The sequence below is a fragment of the Odontomachus brunneus genome, unplaced genomic scaffold (genome assembly GCF_010583005.1).
Source record: "Odontomachus brunneus isolate Ranch 3 - 2012 unplaced genomic scaffold, Obru_v1 Obru_scaffold_164, whole genome shotgun sequence".
Classification (NCBI taxonomy): Eukaryota; Metazoa; Arthropoda; class Insecta; order Hymenoptera; family Formicidae; genus Odontomachus; species Odontomachus brunneus.
In genome coordinates this window covers 619,508-630,815 of record NW_022639614.1, presented here as the reverse complement: position 1 = coordinate 630,815, position 11,308 = coordinate 619,508, and the positions used below count along the sequence as shown (strand labels likewise).

The 11,308-nt window shown below is 33.7% G+C and overlaps 3 protein-coding genes across 10 annotated transcripts in view; all 3 read right to left on the bottom strand.

Moving 5' to 3' along the window:
• Window positions 1-56: 56 nt before the first annotated feature.
• On the bottom strand, window positions 57-4,103 carry LOC116851021. 3 transcript variants are annotated; one of them, XM_032830006.1, is made up of 7 exons: window positions 3,819-4,103; window positions 3,451-3,614; window positions 3,096-3,306; window positions 2,788-2,923; window positions 2,551-2,700; window positions 1,296-1,425; window positions 57-897 (listed from the first exon to the last, which is right to left on the bottom strand). In XM_032830006.1, the coding sequence occupies exons 1-7, from the start codon at window positions 4,066-4,068 to the stop codon at window positions 709-711; spliced, it is 1,230 nt and encodes a 409-aa protein (XP_032685897.1). In that variant the 5' UTR covers window positions 4,069-4,103; the 3' UTR covers window positions 57-708. The 3 variants fall into 3 exon arrangements, with proteins under 3 accessions (XP_032685897.1, XP_032685896.1, XP_032685898.1); XM_032830005.1 differs by having other exon boundaries at window positions 2,551-2,923; XM_032830007.1 differs by lacking the exon at window positions 1,296-1,425 and having other exon boundaries at window positions 722-897; window positions 2,551-2,923.
• Window positions 4,104-4,552: 449 nt separating this feature from the next.
• Window positions 4,553-7,529, bottom strand: LOC116851022 (26S proteasome regulatory subunit 6B). 2 transcript variants are annotated; one of them, XM_032830009.1, is made up of 6 exons: window positions 7,339-7,529; window positions 7,057-7,149; window positions 6,471-6,804; window positions 5,946-6,149; window positions 5,558-5,822; window positions 4,553-5,266 (listed from the first exon to the last, which is right to left on the bottom strand). In XM_032830009.1, exons 1-6 carry the CDS (start codon window positions 7,369-7,371, stop codon window positions 4,948-4,950), a joined length of 1,248 nt encoding a protein of 415 aa, XP_032685900.1. In that variant the 5' UTR covers window positions 7,372-7,529; the 3' UTR covers window positions 4,553-4,947. The 2 variants fall into 2 exon arrangements, with proteins under 2 accessions (XP_032685900.1, XP_032685901.1); XM_032830010.1 differs by having other exon boundaries at window positions 4,837-5,266; window positions 6,471-6,809; window positions 7,339-7,507.
• Window positions 7,530-8,880: 1,351 nt separating this feature from the next.
• Window positions 8,881-11,308, bottom strand: part of LOC116851020 (uncharacterized protein C2orf42 homolog) — a 7,225-nt gene continuing 4,797 nt past the window's right edge. For all 5 annotated transcript variants that reach the window (XM_032830002.1, XM_032830003.1, XM_032830004.1 and 2 more), the window contains exons 5-6: window positions 10,907-11,308; window positions 8,881-10,229 (exon numbers count right to left, since the gene is read on the bottom strand). The exon at window positions 10,907-11,308 is cut by the window's right edge and continues 517 nt beyond it. In XM_032830002.1, coding sequence (XP_032685893.1) covers window positions 10,060-10,229; window positions 10,907-11,308 — 572 coding nt within the window. In that variant the 3' untranslated portion in view covers window positions 8,881-10,059. The remainder of the gene's footprint in view (window positions 10,230-10,906) is intronic.

The following is an 11,308-nucleotide window of genomic DNA, read 5'->3' as shown; positions in this document are numbered from 1 at the left end:
TATATATATATATATATATATATATATATTATATATCATATATAATTCAACTTCATTGTATCCAAACCATTTTTCAACTCACTCTACATGAAATTAAATTAAACAAAAAAGTTCTCTACCATCTTGCGAATTACGTGGAGCTTTAGTTATTAATTAAAGAAGTTTAATGCATGATTATGCGCGATGATGCACTAATCTTTTTCAATTAATAACTAAAAATCTACATAGGTATTTTACAAAATAGTGGAGAGCTTTTTTCTTCAGTTGACGAGTCGCCATTACAGTTCATGGCGCGTATTTATGATAGATGTAATTACATTTATTATAACAGCACACTTCTATTTGACGATATCCAAATAATAACGCAAAATTAAAATATGGCTGTGTTTGCAAAATGATACAGGAATTTTGTGTCCAGTTTGATGAGTTCTACACACAACGGATGTGTCATCAACTGTCAGACACGTTGTAAACGCATCATATTGTAAGTATAGTAAATGTAAACTACATAATATTGTCGTGAAGTGAATGAATCTGTATGGAAAAGCCGAAAACAATTCAGATCGCAGAGGATTAAAATGCACATCGCGTTGATTTATCTCAATTTACATGCGGGGCGTCCAAAATCGAATGCGCAACGAATCTTCGAAATAAATCCTGCAATGCGTGCAGCACGCATTTGATAATATTGCAATGACGATACGCGAGTCACGTTCTTTTCCTTCTAATTTTCGTCTCTTTCCTCCTTCGGAAAATTTTGCGCCACCATCGTTGGATGAACTTTGCCGCGCGTTCTCGTCGAAACGCAGACAAACGCTCATACCAGCGCGTCTTCTCGGCTTCCTCCCTTCGTTTAACGAAGTTAACGTACGTCACCTCCTGTTGCTTGATCTCGTTCTGTAATTCAGACACATCGCGATGAAATAGATTTCTTCCTTTAACCCTTTGAGTCCTGACTCTTCATTTTATTTAGTTAAATTTTATTTGAATTTAGAAATTTAGTGTTATTTTAATAAAGAGCTATTAGATAAGTATACGTGGTATTTCAAAATTTTAATGCACAAAGTGATTTCTGCAGGGAAAGGTAGAAAAATTTTTTAAATTAATAAATATTGTTTTTTTCAAGATAAATAAAATATAATAATAACTATAAATAACTCCAAAAATACTGGTGAACGACGTAGATAGATCAAAGTATATTTTTATTTTTGAAGACATTATTTACTGTATCCTTAAGGATACAGCAAACACGGGACTCGAAAGATCAAAATGCAAAAGCACAAGCGAATTCTCACCTCTAGCGTGCATCTCTCTGACTTATTGTATTCGTAAGTTTCAGCGAGCTCCTCAAGCATTCGATATCTACTGCCGATTTCCATGTCGTATTCATTTATTATCGCCATTAATTTCGATTCAATCGCCGACCTGTGTTACGCGTCAATTAATCATGAATTTAGGAAAATATATCTAATCCAAATTTCTCATTATGCACATTCAGGTTTGTGAAGTAACGCGTTACTTGTAACGCTGATATCATTACAAGCTTCCTTCAGTAATTATTTCATAACTGCGGTGTTATCTTCTTCATTAGTGACAGTAACTTTTCAGTTATATCTCTCGAATAACGATAACGAATATAAATTATTTTTATCGTTACTTTACGTATAGTACTGGCATTAATTATTGTATCGTGTTGTAAAAATTATTCGTTCGTGGAAATATTATTTAAGTGCTCAATACAAATGAAATATTTTTATAGTGGCAGCTGTATTTCTTTTTAAATTTAATATCCATGCAGAAACCAAGAGCTCTGGTGATTGCCACATATTTCTTTTCACGTTAGGCCAATATTCTTCGGCAAATCTTTTCGTCTTATATATGTTGTAAGATGGACTAAAGTATTGAATTGAGCCCGAAAACAAAGAGTATTATTGTTGTTTTATCTAAAAACAAAAGTTTTCTATACCTGAGATATCAGTCAGAATTAGAGGTATATTCTATAACTTTTAACGACATCGTTATGTATCATTGAGCAGATTTTTTGTATTATGAAATAACTGCGCAGCGATACATAACGACATCATTAAACGTTATAGAATAGGCCCCTTAAACTAGATAGCAAGATTTATAAGAAAACACCGAGAAATGGGAAATTTTGAGTGAATAAAAGTTAAAATAAGGAAACGTTGTACAACTGCAGACAACCGAGTTTTCAATAGAATTCATCTGAAAAATCGCAGACTAATATCAAATGAATTAAAATGTAAATTTCTGGAGTCGTAACAAATTGTGTAAGTACTCAAATTTATTTGATAATGCAATAGCTAACGCCAGTACTGTATGAATATACCTACATAGGAAAGAAATCGCAAGAGTTTTCTAAACTTGATGAGAAAACAGCAAAATTGTAACAACTTTTGTTAGTTCTCGAGTAATGAATTATTTCTTAAGATGAGTAACGGTAACGAATCACTTTCTTCAGTGGGTAAGAGAGTTGCAAGAGTAACAAATTACTTTTAAAAAGTAACTTCTATTCAAACTTCCGCGTACCTTCGCTCATGGACGTCTTCTTCCAATTTCTCATTCATCTGTTTTAATGACTTGAGATCGTCTATGGCGTTCTCCAATGCTAGTTGCACATCTTTTTGCTCGAGCTCCCATGTTTTGTATAAAACGAGTTGTTTCCTCTCATACTTGGTACTGCAAAAGTAAACAGCAGCGGAAAGCAAAAATATCTTCAAAGATGAGATTTTTAAAAGTTTCTCAAACAGATAAGTAGATAGATACGTTATATTTGCGACGTCTTGATTGCATTTATTGTGAATTTTGTTAATGGCAATAATGTTTTTCTTATAATGCTTGACCACGTCCTCCAGCATTCTTCCATGATTAGCTCGTTGTCTCTCCAGATCGCAGGTAAACGCTGTATACACACGCGAATAATATATTAATTAAATAATTTACTTAATTTGAATCTCACGCGCATATGTGTATGTGTAAACGCGATATGATAGATTTATAAATACAAATACGCGGAGATACATATTAATGTTCTCTTCATTTTAATTCCGTTTTATGAAAAAAATTGATTTTACTAGCAATATCCTCAGTAGATCTCTTATAGCAGCGCCAAAGTTTTCTGTAATGTAACTCTTTATTCCTCGCTTGTTCTGGCGTAAGAAACATCCTGCACAAAACGTATTGCTCTAATAAATAACGGATGTGGTGTAGAAACAGAGCTGACGGTACCGAGATACATTTATAGCGAGGACTCATGCGAAGAACGTCGATGTGCTTTTCAAGAATCTACATAGAACGAATAAAAGAAATACAATTAAAACAGTTGGGTATATATAAATATATATAAGTATATATAAATTTATATATATATATATATATATATATATATATATATATATATACACATCTCTATATTTACAAGCGATAAACCTTCAATATTTTGTAGATAGTACGGTCTAATTTAGATGTGCTGATATAGTCGACTATTTCAGAGTTTGTCATCGATTTTCTGTTCTCGGATGCTAAAGCGTGAAACGTTTGTGATTGCCAATTATAAATTGATTTGAAATCATTAATAATTATGCAGGAGTGATCTAAAACATGTGTGAAAATAAAATCTCCCTCTCTCTCTCTAAAAAAATATCTTTTAACAAAATTTTAAAGACCTTTTTAAGAAATATTAAATACAAATATATTTTTAATATTTTAATTATTGAAACAAGATTCAATTATTTATATATATATATATATATATATATATAATAATTTTGTTCTAGGATATATGAAATATTGATTACCTGATGACGATAAGTGTTTACAAACTTCTTTATCACACAGAAAAATATCGTTTATTACGTTCATTTCGTCAGGTGTTAGGATCATGGGTAACTCAGGATCTAGTAGAAGGGAAGGCAAAGCCACCTGGAAGCATCGACTTGTCGTAACAATGTCAGTAAACAAATGCTCATGAAGAATCGTGATACCAATTACCGCTAATTCCATTTTTTTTATCATAGATTCAAACATAGTTTTGATAAGCGTCAACATAATTAATTTCTTCTTAACGTTTCTTTCATCTTCAACATTATATGGTTCCCCAGTATGCGCGAACGCATAGTCTTGCGCTTCACTTGATTCCCTAATAAGAATAATCCACACATTAAATCGTCGAAATTTTAATACATCTTTGATTTGAAATTTTGAGTTTACATCAATGGACGGGTTATATACATCATGTCTGGCTTCATAAAGCAAGCTTCGTTATGCTGATTCTCGTGGGGATTTTCAGCATGAGTACTTGAAGAGAACGACATAACGTAAATCTATATTAACGCATTCTAAAGTGATACAAAATAACGTTATTGACGCACATATAAACGCGAAAAAGAAAGAGAAACAAACGAATATCAAACAGAAATCTTCACGGTAAAGAAAATAAAAAACATATGCAAAGTATGCATAAAAATCTTCAAACATATCTATGTACTGTGTATATATCTATCTTATACATAACAAGTATGTTTAAAACTTACTCTTTTCATGAATTTTATTTTCCACAAAGTCAATTTCATATCAATATTGCTCGTGTGATACTTAAGAAAACTCAACGAGAGAATTTAAATAGTGAAAAATAATTTTTGTTGGGTAGAGTTACAAAAAACTGTAAAATGTCTAACATTATTTCTTTCTCCTAAAAACAATTTTTGCTTGCCTGAGGGCAAAATATCACACCTGTTGAAAGTGATTGATTCTATACGCATCTCTAAGGTGATCTCACTTTTCGCAACAGATGAATCAATGTAGAACGCAAGACAATTATATTCATCAGTTTAATCTTGCCATAATATCTGTATATCATATCATATGCATATGTTAGAGGTAATACATGTATAAGATAAAAGCCCGTGCGACGCAGTATAGTTTAATTTACTTGTAGAATTCGTGTTCGGACTCGTCTTTCTTGATATTATTTTTATAGCCCTTTTCGAAATCTTTCGCTAAAACTATGTAACGATTTTCACGGACTGCGTGCATTCCAGCCTCCTGACAGATAGCATTGATATCGGCGCCGGAAATTCTGTCCGGCCGTGCCACATAATCCTCGAGGTCCACTTCTTCGCTCAGATTCATCTTCGCAGTGATCGTAGAGAAAATTAGGCGCTTCTGCCGACGATCGGGCAACGGAAACTCGATCTTGCGATCCAGTCTGCCAGGGCGGAGCAATGCAGGGTCCAATGTATCCGCTCTAAAATATGCAAAAGAACAAAGATATCCCGTTAGATATTATAAATGTTAGTTTATAATTAATGTTAGTATTATAATTTATATACACACACACACACACGTATATTTTTTATTATATATATTTAAAATTTATTGTAATTAATATATTTATATTTTTTTACTTTACTTATATATGTTATTGTAATTGTAAATTGTTAGATGCAAAATGAGCTCTGTATTAAAATTCTCAATTTTTAATTTTAATTAAAATTTTTAATTTAATTAATCGTTAACAAAATTAGTCAAGCCTCACCTGTTCGTCGCCATAATAACTTTGACATTAGTAGTCTGATCGAAGCCATCCATCTGATTAAGTAATTCCAAAAGAATACGTTGCACCTCGCGATCTGCCCCAGTTTGGGCATCAAATCTCTTCGTTGCAATAGCGTCTATTTCATCTACGAATATTATAGCCGGTGAGTTCTCCTTCGCCAAGCGGAACACGTCTCGTACCATCCTTGGCCCTTCGCCCAAGTACTTTTGCACAAATTCAGATCCTACTACGCGAATGAAAGCAGCTGGAAGTTGAAAAATAATGGGAGTTTAGGTAGAATGACAGCTTTTGCGCAATCAACTTGGACACCATCAACTTCTCCATGAGAACCTTAATAGATCTCTTTTAATGCATCTATACTTCATACCAGTAGTATGTCTGGCGACAGCTTTCGCCAACATAGTCTTCCCACAGCCAGGTGGCCCGTACATGAGCACACCTCTCGGAGGATCAATACCGATCTGTTTATACAGCTCGAAATGAGTAAGAGGCAGTTCCACTGCCTCCCGGATTTCTTGCTTTTGCATATCCATTCCACCTATATCGCTGTATTGGATATCTGGCTTCTCATCTGCATATAAGTTTTTCTTATTTGTAAATTCTATTTTTAAAATTTTTTAAAATTCTATTCTTAATGGTAAATTTTATTCTTGAAATTTTTTGTGTATTCTCTTAAAATTTCTTTAATTATATTTTTAATAATAAATCTTATCTTAAAATTTGTTGAAATTTTCTAAAATTCTTAAGATTCCTTAAAATTCTACTTTTAATGCTATAAATCTTATTTCTAACATTTTTTAAAAATTCTTTAAATTCTCTCTAATGGTAAATTTTAATTCATAATAAAAAAAATTTAAACAATGAATTAATTAGATTTAGGAAGATTTGCTACCTGCTTGTAACATCGAGATACTGGAATCTGCTTCCGGTGGCAATACATCCACCAAAGCATTGCTATGCTTGTGAAGAGCTACGCTAGCAGAGGGCTTCAGAAGTTCTCTATCTATAGTAGATAGTATCCGTACATAGTAATTTGAGCCTGTTGTAGATCCTACTATACCAGTATTCTGATCAACAGCTTCAAGAAATTGACCAATAACCAGAGGTACACTTTGGATACGCTTAACTTCTTCTTGTGCGTGCAAATATTCTTTCTTTAAATTACGTTGCTCATCTTTGATATATTCTTCTTGTACTTCAAGAAATTCCAGCATTCTTTGTAGTTTCTACTCTAAGGAAAACATTAATCAGTACATTTGTAACTTATAATGTTAGATAAACTATATATTATTAGAAAAGATTGTAACAAAGATTTTTCTAAAAATTTAATGACCAATACTGCAGAGTCATTTAAACTGTTCAAGTACTGATCAAATGCAGTAAATATGAGGAATACAAATATGTATTCTTTATATTTACCCTTCACACATTTCAGATATACACGACACATATCATGTACTGTGAAAAATTAGCAACACCTTATATTTAGTGTAAAGATCTTCGACGTCCAGCTCGTCTCCAGCTCCTGTGTAATGACCGGTAACTGGCTTAGAATCAGACTCGCCCACATCCTGGAAATACAACCACAAATGTGTTCATGAACTAATGTGTATGAAATTTCTTACCGCATGAATTTAATAGCCGTAAACACGCAAAGAACTCACGAAAATCTCATAACTACACGTAAAAGGTTAGATTCGTTCAAACCGCACACACAATTCACGCAGTATAGCTAACGTATACTTGAAAAGGGCGTATACCTTATCGGGCAAAATAATGCCTAAATCTTCCATTGCAGTTCGAGGAAAACTCCACCACCCGATTCAACAGAATTTAAACACGCTTAAACGACCACAATACCAGGTGTTTCTCGATGACTCAAGATTTTTGAGCGTTTGTCACGGTTGGCTAGGGCACCGACGAGATACTCCTAAAGACTGTCAACCCTGGGTAAATTTTTGACACAGCCAAAGGGCTCGGAGGTAATTGAAGAACGATGACAATACCGACCGTTTCTCACACAAAGATGCTTCTGTCTGTCCATGTGACTACCCATCGCATATGCAGGATTCACACCGCGTCCGATGTCCAACGTACGACGTCTGATATCCAATAGGAGAACAGTTTTCCAATGGAAAGTTGAATTTTCTATTAGAAAGTTGTTCTCCTATTGGATATCGGACGTCGTACGTCGGACATTGGACGCGGTATGAATCCTGCATTACAATCTGTGTCCAATCATACTGTGGTCAATCGGGTCACTCACTTGAAAGTCGGCGTGAGACGCCCTCTGAGAAAGTGCATGTATATTATGTCCGTTATATGCATTTCTCAGTGGTAACGGTGAAATCGCGCGGTTTGTGTCTATTCTACTTCTACTCACGATGATGATAAATTTTGGTGAAAGGACAGACAACGTTGTGTCCTTATGTTTGTTCTTTTTAGCTAACGTTTTCGTTGCGCAGCATAATAGGCTTTTTAGGCTGAAGTCCCATAGCATGCATTTTCCACGTACCGCGTAACCGCATAACCAATAAATTGCGACGTTTAGTATTTCTGTTGGAACTTCTAAAAGAATAGAAAGATGTGATTGGTTGCGCGGTTACGCGAAAATATGCCATGGGACTCCATCCTAATAGCTTCTTGTAGAAGGCCCATAAAATAGAAAAGTTAGTCCCGATTTACAATAGGTACAATAGTAAGCTTTAAGCCCATATTCTGAATCCTCTTTTATCTATAAAAGTGCCTCTAAAAGAAGTTTACGCGACATTTTCCCGAAAACTAGATGGGAAAATGGTGGTACCAACAAAACCTCTAGACAACAATTTTAATTTCAACGGATTAGTGATACTGTTGAAGTAGCAAGTCCATGAATTTTGCGGAGTCGTTTTGACATATGCGTATGTATGTGTCAAATAACAAACTGTCACTAATTCGTAGAAATTAAAATTGTGATACTAAGGGATTTTTGTTAGTACCAACATTTTTCTATCTAGTTTTCGGGAAAATATCGTGTAACCGTTTAGGAGCTACCTGATTGGCTGAAAAACTACATTTAAAGCACTTTTATCGATAAAAGGTTCAGAATATGGGCCATAGTCTCCCCCCTCTCTCTCGATATGCATTATGCAGCTATACAAGTATTTAGAAACAAAGAATTATCTGGCGTAGAATAGAAATATTAAGTTATTCAAATTTTTGTATAAACAGTAGATATAAACGGAATATAAAACGGTTGTATAAACATGAACGGAAAGTACGAATACTGGAATTTGTTATATAAAAGAAAAAAATTATATATATAAAGTATACATATTATTATAAATATAAAGTAAATTAAATAAATACCGAAGACTGTACCTAACATCAATTTTATAATTTTACATATGTGGCATGTGCGTGTTTACAGAACAGAGCCACAATATCTTGTGTTATTAAATAATATAAATATACTTTTTTACACATAACGGCATAAAATCTAAAGTATATATTTACAATATGTATCACAATATTTCAAAACTCACGCTACGGCGCAATATAATTACTAATAATATTAACACATTTCTCATGATTCATATACTCTTCACATGACGTTTTCATCTCGCTTTAAGAAGATGCTGGATATCCTTACATAATGCGATTTTCCTAGTTTGCACTGTTTTTTATTTGGTTGCATTAAATTAAAGATGCTTTTACAAAGTGAAAACGCAGATATCAATATATTAAAGGTTGCCTCATGTTATATCCAAAAGAAATAATTTGTATACAAAAATTATGCACTCTCACATTGTAAAGCTTGATCTACAATGTATTTCTTATTTTCTATTTTTTTCTTTTTATCTCTTTTTTACTCAAATCTTAACAAGGACAGAGAAAAAAGGACAGAGAATAAGAAAGCAAAGGAAGTAAGGAGAGGAAGAAAGCAGACGAAGAAAGGAGTACATTGTAGATTAAACTTAAAATTATCTTTAATTCTACACAACCAAACGGAAAAACGATGCAAACTACGAAAACTATATTTTGTCGTTATTCAGCATCCTCTTAAGTTAAATAAAAATATAAAAGATAAAGAGACGCCTGAAGCGGCGCAGCAACAGTTCATAATTTAGATTAATTTACACGTAGTCACGCAAACTGGGTCGAAATCTCCTAACGTCAAGTCGTGCTATGTTCATATAATCGCGAGAACTGCATCAGTCTTCGAATTAGCGATTCCAGAAATCTTATTATCACCTGCTAGAGATATAATGGTTGTTGGTCATGCAACCATCAAGTATGCAGTTCGATTCGATCGTTCTGGATACCACGAAGTAATATCGAAGCTTACAAATAACCCACCAATAAAACTCCAGATTGCTTAACCTGGAGTTTTAACATCGAATAAATTCGTAGAGTTCTGACGAAACACGGAAGCCACCATCGAAACCGTTCTGATCCTCTGAACATTTCACAACGATCGGTACTTCGAGAGCAGTATGAATCTAATAATTCTTAGAAAGGGCGATTTTCCTCCATTTGTGATTCGTCGCATTTTTTACGTGTCCATATTCGAATCTGATCCTAAGTTCACCTATCTTCGAGATTGGCAGAATATCCGGTATCCACTCTATTAAGAACGGTGTAGGTTCGACTTGATTTGGTGAAGTATTTCCTATAAAAAAAAATACGAGAAAATATATTAAATATATAAAGATATATAAAACGTCAAATATATAAATATACAACTCTACCCAACTGAAATATATATCCATAGTTCTAAATCCATCCCATCTCTTTTTAAAATAAAACAATTCTCTTCAACGAGTGTGTGCGACTTTATCTTAGTACATAAAAGATAACACAAATTTGGTGATATGATGATAGAATGTCTGACGATGCATATAAAACTCTCGTGTACATGTAAGTCAGGTCAAACTAAACAAAAAGTTCCTTCATTAATTTGTAAACAGCCACGTCAAATTGTGGATTATTAATTAAAGCAGATTGACAAATGATGGTGCGAAATACGGTATAATGGTAAATACGATTTGCATATATTTATCAAACTGAACAAAAAAGTCCTCTATTATTTTGCAAATAACCACACACAATCGTTCGCCAATCTTCTTTAATTAATAACTTAAAATTTCATGTGATTATTTACAAAATGATAGAGAAATGTTGTGTTCAATTTAATTTATATATGTATCTATGTATTTATATATGTATCGTCTGACACCTTGTACAGGCGAAAACAAGAATATACTTATATAATAATAAGTATATTTGTCTATATAATAATAGTATAGTCGAAAATATAAAATATAATTATATAATAAGTATACTTGCCCACTTTCAAAAACGTTTTTAACTCTAGCGGTTTAATCAGCGCGTTATTATTCGTCTTCTTGTAACGATCTATTTCTGTCTCTTCACGTTTGTACAATTCGTACGTGCCGTCGGCATTCTGTACGAAGCTCCTCGTGATCTCCAACGGTATGTATGGTGTCTCGAAGATACTCTTCACGTGTAGGATATTGGTGATCTGCCATGTATACTTGGTGAACGTGCCCAAAGGCACACCGTCTTTTCTCACAAACGCCGTCGTCGAATTCGGCAGACGTTTTTTCTTGCCGCCGCACGAGATCCGTTCTCGCAGGCAGTCGAAGAATATCTGCGGCACATGAAACACCAGGGGCTCGGGCTTGCCGTCGAACTGGAAATGCATCGTCTGATTTATCCGCTCGGTGA